The sequence below is a fragment of the Hydractinia symbiolongicarpus genome, chromosome 5 (assembly GCF_029227915.1).
Source record: "Hydractinia symbiolongicarpus strain clone_291-10 chromosome 5, HSymV2.1, whole genome shotgun sequence".
In the NCBI taxonomy this organism is placed as follows: domain Eukaryota; kingdom Metazoa; phylum Cnidaria; class Hydrozoa; order Anthoathecata; family Hydractiniidae; genus Hydractinia; species Hydractinia symbiolongicarpus.
Window position 1 is genome coordinate 18667610 of NC_079879.1, and position 23239 is coordinate 18690848.

The window sequence follows — 23239 nt, forward strand, 5'->3', positions numbered from 1 at the left end:
AGAAACGAAAAAGTTTTAATAATTTTGTTTATTTGTTTGTAAAGCTACATACACATGTGCGTATATTTTTACGTGAGAGCGTACGCAAGGAAGCATGTTCATCTGACTTAGGTAAAAATAAAAACCACTACGCAACTTACGTCACACCTTACGTGCAAGTTAGGCTTCTACACCATTTTTGGTCGTAAGAAACGCGATGTAAAAGTACGTTAAACAAAGAAAGAAACTTCGATTTAGGATTCGAATTTGATTACGTAACCTAACTAAGTAAAAACATGCATGAAAAGTCAATTTAAAATCGATTACCTGAAAAATTATATTCAATCAGACACTTTGGTAGGGATAAAAATTGAAACAAACGTATCAGAGATTTGCCTATCTAAGTTTGTAATTCTTACCCAGACTCTTTTTTATTCTTATTCAACAATGTCGCTTTTTAAACACCACCACCACATCAAAAAATGATTTGAACTAACTGATATACGTTATCACATACGTGAACAAAACTGTACGTAAGATAAAATTTTCTTACGTTCCAAAAATTTTACGTAAGTCCTTACGTAAAAGAAAACGTACATGTAAATGTAGCTTTAGCGAATGTTATTGTATGTGCATAATAAATATACTATAAATAATTCGCACAAGCAACAACAAACATTGAAAGAAATTCATTTTTTAAAAGAAGCATGCGACAAGTAATAAAACCATGTTTGTGTGATGTACTAGGGTTTTTATTTTTCTTTCTTTTCGTGTTTCAGCCCAAAAGAGCTTCCTTTGTGTGTTTGCGTGACACGTAACAACATCTTCACAAGTGCAAAGACTAGAAAAAAATATCAACAAGTCACTTTAGTTAAAAGAGACACAAGAGGTCTGATATTGACATTCCCCCTACTATCTACTCTTTGTAGTATTTTAACATTTAATTTTCTACACCATGATTTTCATTTAGTTCGAAATTACATTTAGTACGAATTTGCATTTACTTTGAAATTACATAGAGTTTGAATTTACATCGAATTGTCCTTCCCTTTAATAATATTGTTCTGCAGAGAAATCAAACAAGGTAACTCAAGCCAAATTTTGCAGGACTCAATAACATACAATTTAGCCAAAAAAGTGGACTGCCCGTCTACCTATTCCTATGCCACTGCATTAGGTTTTTTGAGGTCAACTCTACTGCATTTTTCTCTTCTCTTGTCATATTAAGCTCAGAGGCTCAGAGGACAGTCCTTTTGTATAAATGCACTTAAAAATTGAAAAACGAAACGTCTGGAAGTTCAATTAAACCATAAATTAACAGCCATTACTTTTTATTGCCCAGGAAATACATTAAAAACTGATTTTTTACAAAATTACGGTTAGAAGACACTAGCAAAAAAGCACTCAAACTGTGCAAAGTAAAGGAAAAAACACATACCAGATATTCCAAGTAACACCAAAAACGACGTAGTGAAGACAGGGCCAAACAAATACACACAGTGCTTCAACAAGGTCAACAATACCACGAAGACAATAACATTGTGACAAGAAAGTGTCACAAAGTTCCATATGCCACGTTCAAGTGCAACTTTTTTGCCTGGAAATTCACCATGCTTCACAAAGTGCTCATACAGTTCATCCTGTAAGTATTCGCAAGAATTTTATTAAAAAAAAGGAAATGGTTTAATTTAGCTTCACAGTAGCTAGAACATCTATGTTGTGACCTGTACACGCACACAGCTATAAGACAATTTCAACTGTTGCTCCAAAAATTTTATTTCAGATCTAACGACTACTGGGTTTTAGAAGTCATTATTCAGGTTTTAAGGCAACTAACTAGATAAGGGTTTTCCTTTTTAGGGCCAATTTCCACTTAAACGCACATACTTTGAAGCAATCCAAGTTCAGCAAATATCTGTTGGTCTACAATAATACAGAGATAATGCTTAATATTGCCAATCTTTTTAAAGAGATGACAAAATCACGACAGTTACCTTTTGTTGGTACAAGAGTTGACAATACGCCGAAGTCTCTTCTATGCTGGATGTTGGAATATCACTTATTGGTATACGTCTAAAGATAAAAACAAAACTTAAAAACTAAACTTATATATATAGCAAAAATTCTTCGTGAAGTAAATTTTACAGGGAGTTTGTGAAGGGTTAATTAAAGTAGAGTCTAGGTACAGGCATTAATTGGAATGGGGTTACTAAAATAGAGTATCCCCGTTATCCTTTTTTTATCAGGAAACTAAAAAACTTCACCTTTTAACTTGACCAAGGAACAATAAATCGATTGATAACAAGTTGGGTTAAAATTGTATATTATAGTGTAAAGAAGATCTGTGTAATTTTTTTGTAATTTGTGAGCCTTGGGTCTATTTCAGGTTAAAGTGGTACTAAGGTTGCCACATGACAGTGTGACGTAATTCTGCAGGAAAATAAACAGACAAATTCTAAATGAATGAAGCGAGGGAATGTTGAGTTTAATTTTAATTAATTTTTAGAATAAATACACTTCGGACTTAGTTTAATTTCACTGTTAGAAATATGGTGATAAGTTGAGAAAAAAAGTTTTACGTGTATGAAACATATTTTAAGACAATGTTGCTTTCATTTAATTAGAATTTTGGGCAATCATAAAATGTTAAAAAAGTCAAATACTATACACATTGGAATGCCCCGATTCCTAAAAAAACCTGAAAGTGATTTTGTGGAAACAAAACGAGGTCTCACAGTTTTTCATGTTTGAAAGTAGCATTATTTATTTAACTTTTCCCATGTTATTAAATTCTGCGAAATTTATTTTGCTATGACGTTGACAAACAATGTAGTTTCTTACATAACATCTTGTTTAAATGTAATGTAAAAAATCTTCCAAGGATGAATTAAAACAAGAAAGTTTTTGGATTTCTAGCAACATTACCCCACACGCAGTTCGTCTGAATAACAACACATTTTAACATTTGCAACAGTAAAAAATCGAATATACTGGCTTGATTCTCTACTTTTTTTTATTTCATCCTTAGTATATTCTTATTGGTGAGCGGAAGAATCTGTGAACTCTTTACTCAATGTCTGCAAGACTTTATCCATCGTCTTACAAATTTTGATCTATCAATGCCGTGTGACGTCAGAAATCAACAAAAATATGTACGAGCCAGGTTGGCTTTTGTTCGATAATGGCTGCGGAACAAAAAAATTCAAAAAAATTTATGCCTTGTTATTTTCGTGATAGGTAAGAATGTTTTATTACAAACAAAATTATGTAGTTTTTTTGTTGGCTCTCCTTTAAGGATTTTTTATATACAAGATATATATACAAGCCATGTTAAGGCGAAGAAAAAATTCTTAAGGATATTGAGAAATTTAAAAATTATATTTCTTCCAAAAACTTTTCGTCCTTTGTTCGAAAAACCACCGGGTTTCCTGTTTTTTTTTAGACCGTGAATACACTGTACCCGGTTTAATACCTAAAAATATCTAACCCAAAGGAACCCAAATAATTGTTAAAGATTTAAAAATTATTGTTAAAGAAAGATTGTGGAATAAAATGCAGATGTTACAAATAACGGAATTTAATTCACTTTGAGTTTGCCTGTTCAGGTGTTTACAACCTTTATTTTACACTATGCAGCACTCTTCAAGAAAATCTGAAATTTCAGTGTCACAGTAAAGTGGAAGAAGCCATTTTAGACAAAGTGGGCGAGCAAGGCTAGCAAAAAAAGTTTGTTAAAAGCAAGTTTTTTTCTTCTTTTTCTTGATCCATAAAATCTCTTACCTTATATGCAGATGAACATCAACTTTTCCTCGATTAATTAAATTAACGATAGTACATTTTTCAGGGTTTGGAAAAGCAAACTCTAGATCGTAGACTGCTGGCACTAAGACAGAAAAATTAAAGAAAATCAATTTGCAGTCTCACTAAATTAACTACACAAAAATTAAAAAGAACATTCCACGACTTTTGAAGGAATATTCATGGAGTTTTTTTTAAGACTTTTTCCCAGGAGTAATTTTACTTGACGAAAACAAAAATCTAATAAGAAAAAGAAACACTAACTTCCAGGAGTTTTTATAAAGTTTTTCTATTTGTGCTTTCACAAGTTTTTTAAAGAGTAATATGTTATCTTTAGGAGTTTCAAGGAGTAGGGACCAGCATGCATAGATATAGATATACACCTTTTTTAGCAATAATGCTTTCGTTCAAAATAGATCTATCAACCTTTTTTTTTTGACTCAGTTTTCCAGGTTTCAGATGTAAACAAGTATTTACCTTCGTGATACAGCTCATGTATCATCATAGAAAAACCTTTTGCTCTGGGTACTAAATGGTGCTTTAATGGTTTCATATTATTTTGAATCGCATACTCTTGACTAGCTTTAAGTTTATCTTCAGTCCTTCGAGTTCCCTCGCAAAACAAAGTCATCTATGAGAAACACAACAAAAAATTGTTACATTAGAATGTTTCAGCAGCAAGTGTCATAGTGAGTGGGAGATGTACAGCCAGTGTCATAGTGAGTGGGAGATGTACAGCCAGTGTCATAATGAGTAGGAGATGATGCACAGCCAGTGTCATAGTGAGTGGAAGATGTACAGCCAGTGTCATAGTGAGTGGGAGATGTACAGCCAGTGTCATGGTGAGTGGGAGATGTACAGCCAGTGTCATAGTGAGTGGGAGATGTACAGCCAGTGTCATAGTGAGTGGGAGATGTACAGCTGCAAGTGTCATAGTGAGTGGGAGATGTACAGCCAGTGTCATAGTGAGTGGGAGATGTACAGCCAGTGTCATAGTGAGTGGGAGATGTACAGCTGCAAGTGTCATAGTTAGTAGGAGATGATGTACAGCCAGGTCATGTCAAATTCTTAGGCATTAAAATGTCTGTTATAAGATGTTGTGGTTGCATATCATACAGTCCTTGCATTCGCTCCTGTTCAGATGATGTTTAACTTTTCTTGACCTCTTGTATGTGCCCTTTGTGTTTTGGCTTAATAAAAAATTTAAATAAAAAAGCTATGCAAGGACTTCTTAACTAGATACACAACCTTTACTTTTTAAGCAAAAATATGACTAGTTGTGTGATAGGAGTTTCGCTTCACTGTTTTCTTAAATTGAAGAGAATTTTTATGGACCTTAATCCATATTTTACCTTAAAAAATGCTTTTTAGCAAGAGCTATGTTTATTTATAAATTCAATTCTTTAGTTTCTTTAAACTTTTGGGAGTTAGCAATTGACAGTTATAATCTCAGTCTTGTGTATGAGAGCTATTTATATGACAAAATGTAGCTTTCTGGCAATGGACTCAAAACCAAATTATTATTTGATTGAGGAAAAATACGAAAGCAATTGAACCAAGGTAAAAAATACTTCTGTGTTTTTTTTAAACAGCATAGATGCTTGAAAGATGAGCTTATAATTCAGAATAAAAAAATAAATGTTTCTAGTGTAGTGGTTGGGTGCAAAGTTCTTTATCCAGGAAAAATTAATTTGCGTTTATTTTTTTCCATATTATTTTGTTTCCTTCACAAAATATATAAGTGCTTTTTTCAGGGCAAACAAACTCGTGTATGCTACCGAAAGCAACAAATAAGATTTTATTTTAGCCTTAGCATAAAATAGTAATGCAACTATTTGAAGCAGTAACTTAATAATCATGTAAGGTGTAAAGAATACCAATAATTAGTAAAATATTGCATAGTGTGAGCTAAACATACTGCATATGGGATTTTGTGATTTTTTAATCCTTTCATAGTTTTCATTAAATGATCTTTGTCTGTTTGCCAATTTCGTTTTAGAAAGGTGAATTCAGCAAACCACCATGCCCATCCAAGTGTAGGAACATATTGTATTCCATGTTTCATAGCAACCTTTACACTCTAAAAAAAGTATTAAAACATTTTTAATTTTTTATGCTCTAAAACAAACAAAAAATACAAATAATTAAATATCTGAACCTAAAACAAGTGAGCATAAAAAAAACCTAATTTCGCAGATTATTTACTTATTTTTGTAGGGCTTTACATTATACATACTATGTGTCTCACTATTTGACCAAATATAGGAAGAAAAAAAGTAAAAAAAAGGTTGAAGTGATCAACTATATGCATACTAGGGTCTAATTAAATAAAAATAATGTTCACTGCCCCGAATATGGTATCCTAGACAAACATAACAATAACCTTAATTCATGAGGCAGGCCTTTTTAGGAAAATTTTGATATGTGTGTGGCGAAAAGCATGTCTCGAGTATTTTTGGTGTACTTTTGGGTGTGCTACACTGGTTAACTTCTTATAAAATTTGTCATTTTTCAGGTGCTATCAATAGCACGCCTAAGCCATTTTGTGTGTGTGTGAAGGTGTGCACGTGCTATTGCACACCTCTCCTGAAAAGGCCTGATGAGGACCTACGTGATTTAGATACATAATAGGTTTAAGGCACACTACCACATACCTTGAAATAAAACCTAAGTATAAACCGCTTTTCGTGTCTATCAATTTATGTACAATGCATGATACCTTGTGTACATAAAATCTTAATTAACTAATGCTTGACTGTTTCTTAAATTAACTGAGAAAAACAAGGAATAAATTGAATTTGTAAGTTACAAAAATTTATACAAAAAAGCAAGCAACCTCTAACATGTATTATCTTACTAAGCCAGCCAAGCCAAACAAACATTGCAAAAAAGTATTTGGTATCAAATATAAACCTATTTTAGCTTAATAAACTCATCAAAAATATTTTATACTAACTTTTCAATAATGGATATCTATAGTGTTTAAGTAAATATTGCCACATCTAAATGTGTTTTACACCGTTTGAACAGTATGGGCTCCCAAAAAAGTTCCTTAAAACATATGATACTTATCAAAATAAATTTTGAATCAGAACTTAATTTTAAACTCATTTCATGCTCATTTTAGATGTTAGAAAAATAAACAAGAGTATTTTATGCATGAAAAGAACAAAATGTACACACAAAGATTGTTTACCAAAAAATCACTATAAGGAAACTAAATGTACCCGGTGTTACCTACATTTAAGCTAGCATCATCATATCATATGAAAATCAACAGGAATCGATGATTTAGGGATCGATGATTCAACCAGCAAAACAACAACATTGCAACAATGCTTTTCATGAAAGATTAAAATGGAAGCAGAGAAGATTTCACCTTTGTGTTTGTACCAAAATTTTTGGTAGGGACAATGTCAATCCAAATTTACAGGGCGTAAAACAAGAAATAGTACTCAATGCTACAATTTTAAAGGTTTTTTAAAAAAAAGACAAAAGTAGTACATACACCTAATACACCAATTCGTTCAGCAAATACCCAACCAATCAGCCAATCAACATCACTGTAATGATTCAAAATAGCTATTATCTTTTCATGTTGCATTTGCTTTAAAACATCATCTTCGGCATACACTGTTAAGTTGGTAGTGCCCCACCACTCTGCAAGAAACGTGAAATCTGAAAAACAAAACAAATTGCATGCAGTGAGCTCGTTTAATTGAACATACAAAGAGACTGGTCAATGGCAACATGAGCTGGATAGCAAAGCATCGTCGTCATAATCATCCCCAGCTTAATGTCTGCTTTCCATGCCAGCATGGGCTGAACAGGTATATTAATTATCTTCTTCCAATTTGATATAGACTGCTTGCTAAAATCAAATTTCTCTGCATCAGGTCTGTCCTTCGTACCTCCTGCTTAGATAAAAATTAGCCACTCGACATGTTATTTGCCTGTTTGCATTAGCAATTGCTGAGTGCTGACCTGAACTAGAAAATCTGTCTTTTTACCCAATTATCTTTCTCCATTTCCCCAAGAACCTACTCAATCATCTTATCATGTGTTGCATGTAAACTCCTCTAAAATTTATTTTTCAATGTTCAATAGAGCTTGGAAGGCTGTATTGAAAGGACATATCAAGTGCTAAATACTTTCAAAAAAGCAACAGCCCATCTGTGAAGTAAAATAAAAGAAATAATAGACCTTATTTAAAATAGAAGTTCTCAACATGTATATAATTTTATTGATTATAATTGTGCAAATAACATGACTCACCTGAATATAAACAATAACATAATTTTGATATAAGTATACGATATAACTTTCGATGGACCCAATATAATGGTAAAACACAAAATTGAACCAAGTTGATCAACAAGCCACTAATGAAAAATACAACAGTGAGCCACACAAAAAGCAAATGAGATAAAAACATTGTATTTTGCTGAAAAAGTAAAAGTAAAACATAAATCAGCACGTTTTAATAAATTCTTGTCATAGTGACATCATAATGTTTAGAATTTTAAGAAAAAGAAAAACTTTTTTTAAAGAAATACAATGCATATAATTTACTATCTTGATTTCTATACTCCAATGACAACATGAGCTATACACGATTGCTTAACACCCTCATACTTCTTTAGATATATTTTTTCAGGTGCTCCTTGTAAACATTGCAGTTATGTGAGAAAAAATTGTAATTTAGTCACCCCTATATTGTTCTGTAGCTAAAGCGTACATCACATTTGGTGGCTAACTAAATATGATCGTACTCATGGGTGTACATCACATGAAAATAACCCTAACATATTTTCTAGTGCTCCACTTACCAAATCTTGACTAAAGCAAACTATAAAAACAAATCTTAAAACATCTTTTTTTTGGACCCTGACCCCCACATTTGAACGTTTTCCTTACGAAACCATTAAAACAATGCAGTGGTTAAAGTGTTAAGATAAAAATTAGTTTAATGTCATTTCATAGAGGACATTTATCTTAGATAAAAAGTGACTAAAATATTGCTGATATTTTAAACACATGCATATAATTTTTAAGCATGCGAAAGACAACACTTTTATGTCTGTTCATGTCTAGCATAGTTCAACATCATTCAAATGTACGAACATAGAAAAAAAATATAATTCTTTTGCATAACATTAACAACAGCATATTAAACTTTAAATCTCGATAATTCAACAACAGTTTTTGGTTGACACCCTTATATATTTTAGGTACAAGGATTTATTAATATTCGACAGAACAAAACCAGTAACATTCTGGACATATCAAGCTTTCCAACAGTGACTGTTTCTCACTTAAAATAAATTATTCATGTGGTATCACAATTAAAAGGTAAAAAGTCACAACAACCTTTTGATAAAAAATTAGAATTAGACTTTAAAAAGCAAAACAGGGACAGATTTGAACAGTGTGGTTTTTATGTGATAAGCTTTAAATGCTTTGTATCTTTTAGCTTAGAGTTAGCAACTCGAAGAAGTGTCCAATATTTTTTTACATTTTCGCAACTTATGTGATAGGAAATTTATCTAGCTTTTATAAAAAAAGTTTTTATGTAAATTTTTTGATACTTTAGGATATTAGGCAAGTTGTCAGATGGTAACTTCTTTAAATGTGCTAGCGATATCATTTGTGTTTGTGATGTGAAAGTGCACTCTCCTGAAAAAGATCTGTCACACTCAACTGGAGATATTGAATTAAAATGATTAATGAACAGCTATCAATTTTGAATTCCAAATGCTTCAAAGAAATGTGTGCTAAACTGTTGCAGGATGAACTTTGACTAAACGGCTAATTTCACAACTAATATTTTGTTCAAAAAAATTTCAACTAGTAAAGAATTTGAATGATAAATTGCACCAAAAAACACACTCTTTTCTCATTTGCAAGTAAAAACAAAAAACGAACAATATGGAACTCCATAGAATAAAACTAGTGCTCCTTTTTCTAACCTATTGTCCTTGGAAACAAATGTAACAAGGAAGTCAGTGATACTATAAATGCATGCAATGTTATTCGTGCTGTTTAAATGAAATTTACATATTGATATATTCCCGCTTAAACGAAATAAACAAACATTTTGATAGAGGGGGCAATAATTTTACAGTTTATTTTGTTAATTATATTTTTTTGTTATTGTACTTTTTAATGTTTCTGCAGTGGATATGTGGAAGTAAAGAGTGGACATCATCTTTTAAGATTTGTTTTTACACTATTGCTTTATTAGCAATTTTTGCACGTTCAAACTGGGATTGTTTTTAATGAATTTACTGTGACCCAGGAAACCAAACACAAGAATTAAATGAGCCAATTATAACATATATATTGTAACAAAAAAATTCCAAACGCCAAAAAAACTTTTACAGCTAAAACTACTGTGTCAATAAGCAAATCCTGTTTAAAAATATCAAGTGGCAAGAAAAATTCTTCTGCAGTAACAAGAGTGGCAGATAAAACCAATTTAATACTTATAAGAAAAGCAAAAAAAAGGTGAATAGCACACAGAATTCTTCACAACATATTTTTATTCTACTGTTCAAACCATTTATTGATAAGTATGCAAGAGAGTATTACATTACACAAAATAAAAAGATTATAGATATTTTATTATAAAAATATAAAAACATTAAGATTAAATGGAATTATATTGCCTGAAAATTCAATTATCAAATGACTAACTTAGAATCACCAATAAAGCATTTCTATCAAAGATATTGTGAACAGCCCCTTCTCTTAAGCATCCCACCTAAGGGTAGTATAAGTACTAAATTGGTGATCCAATGTATTTAAAAACATAATTTTTTTAAATGTTTCTCAAAAAAGCATAAAATAAAAAAAATTCAAATATACATAAACAGTAAGCAAATAAATAATGACAAATATATTGTAAATATTGTACCTACACAATTTTAAATTTAAAAACACCGAAATATAAACAAACGCTATTTAAAATAATATTCTCAATTTAAACACTCTTCCATGCACCACAATAAACACATTTTATCAACTTTTGCAAAATCTTTTGTACTTTATTTTCATAAATTTTTGCGAGCAGAACATTGTGATACTTTAAGTACATTTTTTAAAAAGAATATCAAAAAATTTATTATTGCAGTTCAAAATTTCAAAATTTCACCAAATTTATTTTGCTTTGCCTTAAAATTTCGCGGAAATTTATTTTTGCAAACTTTTGAAAACCACAAAACCAAAAATTTTCTTTCAACAAAAATTTCTAACAATAAAGTATTCGGTAAAGAAAAGTAGTTGAAATGATATCTCCTATATCTCAGCGTAATAACCGAATGGTAATAACTTAAAAATTACTGACATTCCTGAGATTTAAAACAATTCTCTTTAAAAACTAAAAAAGCACACTTAACTAATTTTTTCTCATATATACATATAATTTATAGATAAACCAGTCATAAACATATTACAAGTTAAAGTAGTCTACAATAATGATCTAAAATACCTTCTAAAGTTGTAGATAACTTTTCTCAATGTGTTCTTTCTTTTAAAAATAGACAAAAAAGAAATTTAAGAACAAAGCCATCTATGTTTGAACGTGTCAATATAGATAGCCTAAAGCTATATTTTAACTTTCAAACATTTCATGACAAATGATCAGAAAAAGCTGTAAATAATTCACATAAAAAAGTTTAAAATTAAAAAAGGTACTTAAGTGTTTTCATATCACATATTCTTTTCTTCTGGTCATTTTATTATTAAAAAAAATTCTTACAAACAAGTAAAAGCTATGTACATTTTAAATAATCTAAGATAAAATCTAATATTTTTTATACCATAACCAGGTCTGTCAGTTTTTATTTTTAAGGAAGATTTGGGATAAAAAGGTTAGTCAAGTCAAGAAGATATATAAAGCTATCATTGTCAAATATGGTCAGAACTTGATCATTGTTGAAACAAGGATTCTGGACTGGTCAGTTATGTCGAGCTAGTATACCAGCAGCATAATTAATCCAGCGATGTAGAGTACTATTAATAGACTTACTACCTGTAATGCTAACAATAGCATCTAGCAATTCTAAATGAACTCGGTGATATTGCCACCTTGCAATATTAGGTGAAAAGCCTGGAACAGAAAAATGTCTTAAGTCATAAAAAGATCCATGTCCATTATCATAGACAGGCAATACTTTTTCCAAGGATTCAAATCCTTGTTGGAATAACCTTTCTGCTTCTTTATCTTCGATTGTTTTGGAAAGATCATATAGCCCAAGTAAAGAATAAATAAAGCCATTTAAAACAAAGAGTGAAGGTGTTGTTGGGTACTCTTCATACCATGGGTATTTTCCAAATAGCATGGCAAGCACACCATTCTGTTCTGATGGAATATTGAATACTTTTGTGGCTTTCACAGCTGCATTTAAATATTTTTTATCTTTAGTATGAGAGTATACTCTACATAACAAAGATATAGCTTGTCCTTGTCCCATGGCACTGTACCAACCTGGTTTGATGTTCAAAATACCTTTGATCACTGTCCTACTTACATTATTTCTCCACCCACCAACATCATCTTGAAAGTGAACAAGCCAGTCAGCAGCAGCTGTAAATTTTGCAAGATGATCTATTTGAACCAGTGATAACTTTTCAACGTAACTTATGTGTTTAAATAATATTGTCAGAAGCTTAACAACTTTTATGTTAACTGTTTTTCCTTGTTTTTTTCCTTCAATGAATGATAGCCCCTTTACTAAATCTACATTTAAATCTCGAACAATGGTATTTTTTCTTAGGTGCATTCCTAAACCATAGGTGATTATTCTTGTTTTTCTTTTCACAAATGTTTTTTCTAAAATAGAAGATTAATAAAACATATCAAACCCCAGAATTTGAACCTTGGAACCATGAATCAAATGAGAAGCAGTATTTCCTAATGTAAAATTAGATCATAAATTTCCTATTAAACATCCATTTGATGTTCAACCGTCACGCCATAGAGATATAGTAAAAGAAAAAGAGGCTGAACATGATAATTTTTAATTCAAAATCCATTTGTTTTTAAACAAACAATGCGAAGCACATCACTAGGTTCCAGTTTTTTTACTTGTTTGTCGAAAAAAATGACAATTATTAATGATTCTCACAGTATAGAATTCTGAGAAATATACAGATTAAGAAAGAGATTAAGTTTTTCCACTGAATTCTGCAAATGCTTATTGTTAAAAAGCACTCAGGTTTAACCTTCAAAATACTTTACTTGCATGATTTTCAAAAGAATCAGTTAAAGCTTTGAAGGTCAGCCATATTTGTTGTTATTGTATGTACATAAAAAACAAATGTGATTTTTCAAGAAATACTGAACAGAATATAACTCCTTCATAGATTTTCTGGAGGTAATGGTTTATTTTTTACTTTAGTAATAACCTTTAAGAGAATGACAAAATTCAACTGATAATTTTTGGCATCTAACTAGCCATAAAAAGGATTTCTGTCACAACTATTAATACTTGCAACTTGTGAGTTCCTAATTTTTAGCCAATCACAGCCATATTAAATCATAGATTTATTTTGCATAAGGTGATTTTCTTGTCAGTCAGGGAAAATGAAAATTGACTAGACACTACGAAATTTGAATAACTAGTATAGATATACTAGTATAGTTTTAGACTAACAGATGTTATTTTTGTTGCTGGATGTGTCAATGAGCATATTTTGTGTTTAACTTTATACTCAGTGTTGTTATTTGTGTACTATTTTCAAATTTTAAGGTACTCTTTGACATGTTTTAAAACTCTTTTTTATTATAGCAAGATGTGTTAATCCACAACAACAGGTTAATTTAAGGCTTCCTAGTTCTGCTAAGAGAGACCTTAGTGATATATTTGTTAGTATCTTTGAGCTTATTTACCACAATGTAAAAATATTAGCAGTACTAATCTCTCTTAGCAGAGCTAGGAAGCCTGAAATTAACCTGTTGTTGTGGTTAAAATAAAAATAAAAACATTGGATCCAAGAAAACAATACTGCTTTATGGACACGCTTAAGTAAAATAGCCTTAATGGCCATTGTGACTTTTTTCTTTTATTATATCTCTATGGTTAAACACAAATATTTGCTTGAAATTTATTTAATTAATGAACAGAATGACATTAGAGCATATTTTAAGTCAGAATTCAAAATTACAAGATAGTTAGGTTGGTGGAATAAACCATTTATTAAATCAAATAAAACATAAACAGCAACTTTGAAAATTTACTTTTCAATTTGTCTATTGAACTCTCCAGGATGTAATCCAGAATTGTAAAATAAGGGCTGTAAGATCCTGAATGGGAATTTGATGAAGGTGGTCTTAGGTATTATTAAAATCTTGTATTTTCACAACTTGTATAAAATGGTCTTTAAGTCCCATATTTTGTAGTGAATATATTCAGCTACTCTAATAAACTGGGAAATTTGGGATAAAGTTCACTTCAGAAATAGCCGCTTAACGGTTACTGAGAATGCTGAATTACACCCTGCTCTTCATATTGTGAGAAAGTTTAACTTTATCTGACTTACCTGTATTGTATCGCAATGTATATTTTTTGCCATCATCAGCAAAAACTTGCACAATAAAGGGTGTGAGTTTCTTCATTTTAATTTTAACAATAAGCTTCTCCTTTTCGTTTACAGCAAATTTTTTTCTTGATTCCTCTAATAGCAACAAGAAATATTTAATTATAACAAACAATCGATAACATTAAAATTCTAAATACACAATTTAACCTGGAAATACATAGTTTAGGATATTGACAATTAAATGCCAAAGTGATTTCCTGGATTTTTTCATTACTTTGGCAATATGCATTCCACAGCAAGAGATTTAGACTGTCATATCACAGTTTTGGGAACGTTCAATAATTATCAACACCATGGGTAGTTCTTCCTGTTTTTCATGATGCACGTGACAATAAATAAGAGGTTAGTAGTACTCCTATTTGCTGCGTGATATCACGGTTTAAAAAGGCAATTTTAGCGTTATGTAATTATTAAACAGCCTTTTCATTAGAATGTATTAAAAAATAATCTAACCTGATGTTAGGTCAATTACTCTCTCCTCATATTCTTGTTGGTCCTTGTACAGCTTGCTTAAATGTGATAGCCCATACTGAGCAATTTGGATTGGGTAATAATACCCTCTTACATCCCATTGAGTTGTAACTGGAACTTCGTATTCTCCACTTATGGCCTTTACACGACTTCTGATAGCAACATCAGTTTCATCAAAAGACAAGTACACACCTGATGTGGTATACAATTTAAAGTTTAATTCATATGGGTTAATAATACTATTTGTGTGCGACCAACTAAACTCCAGGGGTTTAGCGTAAACACCTGGCCTAACTGTAACAAAATCACCACCAATTTCATAAAACTTTCGTAAAAATGTAAATGGTACATAAAGATCATCTCCAATTTTTTTGCCAACAAATAAATTTAACTTGTTAACCTTTACGTCAACATCTCTCAGTTTTACACTTGGACGACGGTTGTATCCTGTTACGACAGCCATTTGTGTTGATGACAAATTACGCCTTATTCCATATGTTTTAGTATATAGAAATGAGGAGTGGTGAACATATACCCAAATACACACAATTAAGAAGACAATCCACAACATACCCTTTCCATTTGCTACACGAAACAACTTCTTACACCACATTATCAAACCTAAATATAAATTTAAAATAAATTAAATTTTAACATTATTTGTGTCATGGTCAATGGTTAAAACAGCCTTATCAATCCAAAGTTTTTGTCAAACTAACAGAGAAACCCCTTTCTGCATGGCAACAAAAAAAGGCAAACTTTAAGAATTTAATTATCCATGTCTACGGAAGGTACAGTTTGTACAGCTTATAAAGTTCTCTAATTTTTTTATATTTTACAAAATGCTTTTTGGGTTATTTACACTAAACACAGTCTTTTTGTGGTATGGTGTAGAATTTTGTGTCTTATCTTTTAACTTTAAGCTATTAGTAACTCTTTTTTACTGTGCGGCATAGCTTTAATACTATAACTAACATTTCACAACAATTCATTAGACACCTTCTCAGAGCCCTTCTATCAAATCCCCATATTCGTTAAAATCTAATAACTTCTGCTTTTAGGTATTTCATCATCTGAAATTTGTAAAAACCAGGCCTGTTAGTAAGAAAAAAGCACCTTCGCCATAAATATTGCACACCTCCAAACTTTAATAATTTTGATTGCGCAAGCGCTCCCGAAATATAAAAATTACAAATAAAAGTCGAGAATGTGAATCAACAAAATTCCTTTGCACCTGTACACCGCAGAGGTTGCTGTTTAGTGTGCAGAATTTTAACCCAGATATAAAAAGGTGTAAGTTGAGTCATTAATTAAACTTTGTGACTAGTTGTAGAACAAACCATATATATATTCATATGTAAATTTAAGAAAGTTGAACGGCAGGTAATAATGACAACGCTATCAATAAATCATGAAAATCATTACCTAAAATAATATTCTGTTATTATCAAAGATAATCTTTTACTTAGTTTATTTTTCTCCATAAGACGACCGTACATGGGGTTATTCTATTTAAATTGTATTTTTTATTTTTGAAACTAAAATATATTCCATGTTAGTCTATATATAAAAAAAGAAATATAGGAAAAACAAATTCAGAGTACCAAGTTTGGAAATCAAGATGGCTCGGCTAGACAAACGGTTTGTGGAACTGAGGGAGCAGTTAATGGGCCAAAGACACACCCATTTCTTAGAAATGGACGTGTGTTTGCAGGTACAAGAGTGATGGCTCACCCCTTATTGATAAGTCTGAAAAACAGAAAGATATTTTAAATAACTTTCCTTTAGCTCTCCAGAATTTCAAGAAGAATGTTAAATTTGTTAAAGTGTTCTGTTATTTTAAGTTGCATAGACAACTATGTGCAAAAAACGTGATTTTGCCATAACACCATGCTTTTTTCCAGAGGCTGAAAATCACATCCTGGGTCGCTAAAAATCTGTCATGTATTTGTTATCTTACTATAGCTATATCTCTGCCAAAAAGTCTCCAAGAAAAGTCTTTTATATGGAGCTAAACACAGTTTAGCTCATGTTAATTTCAGTTTCCCGTTGGGTTGCTAGCTGGTTGGGTGAACTAAAATAAAAAAAAACACTATATTGAGCTTCAAATTTGTGCATGATCTTTTGTTTACCCACATTGGGTATTGTCTCAATTAACTAGGCCACCGAGCCTAGCCTCTGTTACCATTGGCATATTAATTAGAATTTCACATCACATCGGCCTCCGACCTAACCTGAAAGATTGTCTTCAAAAAAAAAAACAACTACAGATTTCACTATCTGTTTAACTATAGTTATAGCTAGCTAGCTCCATGTTTTCAAGAAGCATCTATATCACTGCAACCTATTAGTACATCATCAACTCTGTCAACTCTTTAGCTTCAATAACATAAAGGCATCAAATAGTGGTAAGAAAAGTGTTTTGTTTGAAAAACATGCTGCCGCTGTGGAGCCTCAGCTGGGCATGTTAAAAAATTGGTGCAACTTGGCAAGGAATCCCTTGTTCTAATTTCGAGCTCATACAACATGCCTGTGAAGGGTTTTACTATGTCTCAGCTCGCCCAAGCTCTAATTGACAAATTTTGGCGCAAAGCAAAATCCCTTTCCATCAGTCGATGATGAGACAAGCCCCATAAGTTTGTTTGACCAATCTCATGCAAGTTTTCATTCCCGGGAAGACGGTCCGAGCAGCCATGTTGGATAAGAGAATAGGAAGCACGGCGTAACTACTATGGAGGAGAGTGCCAATCAACAAGACAACCCCCAGGAACCCAAATGTATACGTGTGCATGCGGACTTTTCGAACTTTTTCAACAACAAGGTTTTTTGCAAAAAGAGCTGCAAAATTTAGTCAGCACCCAGAACTTTGTTTCGCCACAAAGGCAAGGACAGCTGCCTCACCCTCGCCCACCCCCTTTTAACCTTTCTGCCGCCGGTTTACTCTTGCCACATACTATCCGTAATGGCGGGCCTAGCGATGTTGACTTCCAGCAGGCCAACATCGTTCGCAATGAGGCTCCGCAGCATGACGCTATTGTTCTGGATATTTCTAGTGTGTGTCTGGCGTCCATTCCTAACCGATTTTTGGACAAAATTAAGTCGCGTGAGTACTTGAATTTTGATACTCTTTTGCCTCCATCTCTACACTCTTCTGTTTTGTGTACTTCTCTTCCCATGGACAATCTGGGGGAGTTCGATCTGAATATTCAAAATGTGGATGGTGCCCCCAAGGTGTCCTTATCCCAAAGAATGGCAGGGAAGGGGAAGGTTAAGAATTTTAATTTTTAATTTTTTTGGGTTTCTGCCTGGACAACCTATATGAGGTGCATGGTTTAGTTTACCCTTATCTTGTGCAACAAATGTTAGCATACCAAACCTTCATTAGCCAGTTTGCCTCCCAGTACGCTTTTGCGTCTGTTTACACATATGACCAACTTCACTGGTTGCAGCTGGCACATAATCATTCCCAAAGGTGGGATGTGTTGACGATGCACTGTTTAATATGCACCTTAGAGGCCCCCCTTAGTGTTGTCGCAGAAGGTTTCCCCTGTGGTACCTCTTCGATGTTTTTTTTGTCATGGCCCCGGGCATTATGCCTCACAATGCCCAAATAGGTGTTTTGGGTCGCAGTCATAGCCCCCACAGTTTCGGAATGTCCCTCCTAGAGCTTGGACGCCTTGTCAATACCCCTGCACCTTTGTCCACAGATGTCAGAACTGTTCCAAAGAACACCCAGCTACACAATGTCCATCCAGGCCCTCTAAGTTTGGTTCCTGATAGGTTTTTCCTATCACATCTTTGGTCACAACACCCATTAAAGTTCACGTTATAAGAAATTCTTATCCTCTCACTTCAATAGAGCTCTAGTAAATTTCATTATTTTTGGTTTTACATTTGGATTTAGGTTAGGATTTGACAACAGCACATTAGCCCAGCCGTCAGAAACAATAAGTCTGCCTACCATCATAGTAAGAAAATTGAGACAGCAATTTTAAAAGAACTAAACAGGGACATATCACTGCTGACCTCTCCAAATTACACTGTCAATTTTTTGTTGACACCATTATCAAAGTTTTCATTACTTGGAGTCCCACTGGCCTCTGGGAAAATCATTGGTCCGGTACAAGTTATTACTTACCTTGGCATCGAGATAGATAGCGTTAATCTTATGATTAGACTCCCTAAGGAAAAGTTTAATGTCCTTATGTCTACCTTACTGAAATGGCAATCCCGGAAGAAGTGCACCAAACGTGATTTGTTTTCCTTAATTGGGTCAATCTCATGTTGTGTCACATAGCTAGCTGTTCCAACACTTATGCTGATCTCCTTTCTCGATTACAGGTTACAAAGTTCAAAGCCATATGTTCAGAGGCAGAAATTTCTTCTACAATTGTCCCCAAGTCAATCTCGGAGTTCTTGGACATGTTATGGATCGCTACTTGATTTCAGCACTGTCACCTAATACTAAGGTCTACATACCTAACTGGAATTTGCAGCTTTCAAGGCTTTTGCAACCAAATTTCTGCACCAATGTTTCCACTTAAAGAGCTGACTCTGCAACTTTTCGTTCCTTTTCTTGCTGGACGAGTCAATTTTCTACAATCAAAGTTTACTTGTGTGGTATCCAATACCAAAGCAATATTTGTGGTTACAATGAGAAACTAGTCTCCATGCACAAATTGTTCATGTCTTAAAAGGTATTAGATGTTGTCACCCTCAAGTAGTCAGTCGTAGGTTACCCATCACTCCTGCTCATCTACATGAAATGTTGACATTTATTGACCACACCCAGTTTTCTCCTCATGACAAAGCCTTGTGGAAATGTATTATTCTTGTTGCTTTTTGGGGGTTTTTATGTGTTACAGAATATATTTGTCCCTGCAATTACTTGTTTGACCCAGCCATCAAACTGGCATCTTCTGAATTTAATTTTTCTCCCTGCGGCAAAGTTATATTTTACATATTAAAGCATCCAAAACAGATCCCTTTAGGCAAATAATCAAAATCTGCTGGCCAACATTGGAGGAAAATTATGTCCTGTTAATGCAATTAGACAATACCTACTGTTTTGGGGTGGCACACATGGTCCTTTGTTTATCCTTTCCAGTGGCAATTTTGTGACAAGGAAATATGTTTTAGCCTTTTTAAGTATAAGCCTTAAAAACAATTTAGAACTGAATACACATAGTTTTTGGATCGATGGTGCCTCTGCAGTGGTCTTGTGTGGTTTATCAGAATCCATCATTAAAATTCTTGGTAGGTGGTCTAGTGGCTGTTATCGGCGATATGTGCATGTCTCGAAAAACGCTTTGCTAGAATGGAGCAGTAGTATGGCATGCCTTAGTGGTGTTACTAAATTATGGGACACACAATTCCTGTAACATTGTGATATATATTTGTTTTTGTGTGGCATTTCCATGATGCTGTTGTAGTTATATTTAGACAGTAAGGGTGTCATTGTTATTATAATGTAACTGTAAGGAAGTTGTACATATATTTAGGACAGGGCACTATTTGTGCCCTGTTGATATTTGTGAAAACTGTTATCTTCACTTCCATATAAGAATTTTTTTCCTATAATGTTCTTTAGAACATTGTAAACGTAAGCAATGCCATGTGGTAGGACTTAAGAATTTGGGGAAATTTGGGGATGCTGGCCAAACTAGACGTTATGGATGGCATGGCGTCAGTATTAAACTGACGTAAAAAACCTTTTTTAATTAGTGTTTAATTCTGAATTCACCAAACCCTGGACATATTCCTGGGGTCTGTTCACCCTTGTGACAGCCTGGAATACTTCATGTTCTTGTCTGGGCTTTTCCACCCACTTCTCATAAATATGGCTGACTATATATCACAAGAAGTATTACAGTCAGTGAAATCCTCTTAATTAAGCTGTATAGCTTAATTTGGAGATCTCCTAAATAAGCTGTATCATACAGCTTAATTAGGTGACATACAGTACTGTAAAAAGGTTGTTTAACATCGTGCTTCGCGTATCGCGACGGTATTCTCGATCCGCGATAGACGTTTTTTTACTTTCAAATTGTATCGAGAGGGCTTCTCGATGCATCCGTCTCGATATCATTCTTGAAGCTATCGAGGCTATTAACACTTTTTCATAATAGAACTATTTTAAACATAAGAGTGTTTTCAATAATGATCATGGATGTTTAAATATAATTATACTTCCTTTGTGTTTTATTTTTTTAACTTCCACATAACAATGGAGGGTGTGCAGCTAGCGTTAATCTTTCTTTAGAAAACATTACAGTGATTGCGTGCATTTAATTACATATTTATATGAACTATATTTCCACATGTCTGGTTGATCTTACACACTTTCGATGATCTTGTTTATGCAGCAAATGTTTTTATTTTACACGCGCTTCTTAAAGCGATCGTAGTTAAAAAATGTACTAGGTACTGCATATATGGTCAAACATCCTACGTAAATATTTACTATAGCTTCTTGTTTGTTACAACTCTGTCATGTGACCATAAAGCTCATACTGCACATCGTGGATTAAAAACTTTGCCGTAGCGAACACTTTTGAATAAATTGTTTTTTCATGATGTACCCGCTGGGGAAGAGCTAACGTAACTAGTCTTTTTCTAATGTTTTTTTTTCAATCATCAACAGTTTGGAAAACTGGGAACGAGTTTGGTGTACAAAGTATAAAGACAGTGGTGGAGCCATATTTGCTGCTTGAGATGTTTTTGCTTTAACCGCCTTATGACGATGGTTAGGCTCGCTTTTATGAAATAAATAAATAAAAGAGCGGGCTGATCAGAGTATTTTATTTCCCTATCATACTGAAATTTTTATTCTTTACAATTTAAAACATCATATTTTTTATCTTTTTTTGAAAAAAATATAAACAGTTGTTATCTCACGTGTCTTATCCTAGCTTTTGACTTTATTAGCATAGCTCATCGAAAGTGTCTGTTTTAAAAAACACACGTGCTTAGATATAATAAAGCAAAGTTTACAGCTGTTCAGTGCTTGGAATTTAGTAAAAGTAAAAGTCTGTTTACACAAGACCTAAAGTAAACTCAACCAGAAATTTAAACACCCGATCACTTTAGTATATCGGAAATGCGTGCCCCTGAATATTATTTGTATTGCACGTGGAAAGAAAGAAGATGTGTTCGGGATCATAAGTTGAATATTATTTTTGTCTGATTTACTCAGTAACAGAAAAAAAATACGTTGAAGAAGCGATGCGCTAGGTTTACTTCAATAAATACGAAAGTTAAAAAATTTCTTATAAAAAACACATATTTAAAATAAAATAAAAGATAAAGCAGTGGTGTTTGAAACAAAAAAAACTTTCTCTTTATTCTCATTAACACCTACCATCGTGACACATCGAGACGGATTTTGTCACGACACTAGATTCTCGATAGATCGCGACAACTTATTTTAATTGTTTCTTATTATTATTAACGCGGTACAACGCGTATCGAGGGAGTCCGCTCACGTTGCGCGCTCGATATGTTAAACAACCTTTTTCCAGTACTGTACATCTAAATTAGGAGGTAGAGAAAGTTTTTCCCCGATTTTTTGAAAAATGTAAATTTTACCAGAATCACCACTGCAGCTCTTTCATCGTCAGTTTGACCACTATATTATAAAAGAAGAACGGTATTTCCAGCACCTCGGGTTCAAAAAATATAGACTATAAACAAAGGTTCTTTGTTAGCGATAGTCTATTCAAGCTGTACTGCATCCTAGTTAGGATGTCACGTCACATGATACATCTATTTAAGCGGATATTTTAAAACTTGAAATTTAGTGGATCTCCAGGGTGCTACGAAAAAACTAATGTATTGGAAATGTTTATATGCACGTAAATATTGAATTTATTCAGTTTTAGATAGATGCGAAAATTCAGTTAAATGTGTGTTTTAGACGATCAAACATCTTAACTAAGCTGTAAAACGCCTAATTAGACTGTATCATACATCCGAATTAAGCTGACATCTAAATTAGGCTGTACAGCTTAATACACCTTTACAATAATTCAATTGTACATGCGTTCCTACGGAAACGTTAATAATTAAGATACAACTTATGTGTACTTTTCATTAAAAACAAAACGCGGCAAGAAAACTTATCACGAAAAAAGTTATCATGAGAAAACGTGTTTTCTCATTAATAAACTCTTATAAAAGTGTAATGTTTACCTCCTCCGATCGCTAAATAAGCTGCTCTGACTGTATTACACCATATCTCAAAACTATTAGTTATCACAGTCTTACTTACACCAACTAATCACACCTCTAATGCAGCTGAAGTTTTGTGAGAGCTTCGGAAGAATACCTTACACTGGGGATCAAAGGGTTAAAACCAAAAAACTTACTTATGGCTAACTACGACAACCAA

The 23239-nt window shown here is 32.9% G+C and overlaps 2 protein-coding genes across 3 annotated transcripts; both read right to left on the reverse strand.

Moving 5' to 3' along the window:
- Positions 1–22: 22 nt before the first annotated feature.
- LOC130645109 (1-acyl-sn-glycerol-3-phosphate acyltransferase gamma-like) lies at positions 23–15442 on the reverse strand. Of its 2 annotated transcripts, XM_057450984.1 has the most exons (9): positions 15424–15442; positions 8053–8159; positions 7286–7455; positions 5696–5857; positions 4255–4408; positions 3760–3862; positions 1974–2052; positions 1418–1619; positions 23–820 (listed from the first exon to the last, which is right to left on the reverse strand). In XM_057450984.1, the coding sequence occupies exons 3-9, from the start codon at positions 7379–7381 to the stop codon at positions 732–734; spliced, it is 885 nt and encodes a 294-aa protein (XP_057306967.1). In that variant the 5' UTR covers positions 7382–7455; positions 8053–8159; positions 15424–15442; the 3' UTR covers positions 23–731. The 2 variants fall into 2 exon arrangements, with proteins under 2 accessions (XP_057306967.1, XP_057306966.1); XM_057450983.1 differs by lacking the exon at positions 15424–15442 and having other exon boundaries at positions 8053–8509.
- LOC130645104 (D-glucuronyl C5-epimerase B-like) lies at positions 10302–23145 on the reverse strand. The gene is made up of 4 exons (XM_057450975.1): positions 23120–23145; positions 14833–15471; positions 14320–14454; positions 10302–12610 (listed from the first exon to the last, which is right to left on the reverse strand). Exons 2-4 carry the CDS (start codon positions 15461–15463, stop codon positions 11736–11738), a joined length of 1641 nt encoding a protein of 546 aa, XP_057306958.1. The 5' UTR covers positions 15464–15471; positions 23120–23145; the 3' UTR covers positions 10302–11735.
- Positions 23146–23239: the final 94 nt, after the last annotated feature.

Coding starts and splice junctions, on each gene's coding strand:
- LOC130645109 (XM_057450983.1), bottom strand. CDS start 8,212: ATGTTTTTATCTCATTTGCTTTTTGTGTGGCTCACTGTTGTATTTTTC. Junction 2,053..3,759: donor GATGTTCATCTGCATATAAG/GTAAGAGATTTT, acceptor TTTTATCTTTAG/ACGTATACCAATAAGTGATA. Junction 821..1,417: donor GGTGTTACTTGGAATATCTG/GTATGTGTTTTT, acceptor ATTTTTTTCTAG/TCTTTGCACTTGTGAAGATG.
- LOC130645104 (XM_057450975.1), bottom strand. CDS start 15,463: ATGTGGTGTAAGAAGTTGTTTCGTGTAGCAAATGGAAAGGGTATGTTG. Junction 14,455..14,832: donor AGTAATTGACCTAACATCAG/GTTAGATTATTT, acceptor TGTTGCTATTAG/AGGAATCAAGAAAAAAATTT. Junction 12,611..14,319: donor TACATTGCGATACAATACAG/GTAAGTCAGATA, acceptor CTTCTATTTTAG/AAAAAACATTTGTGAAAAGA.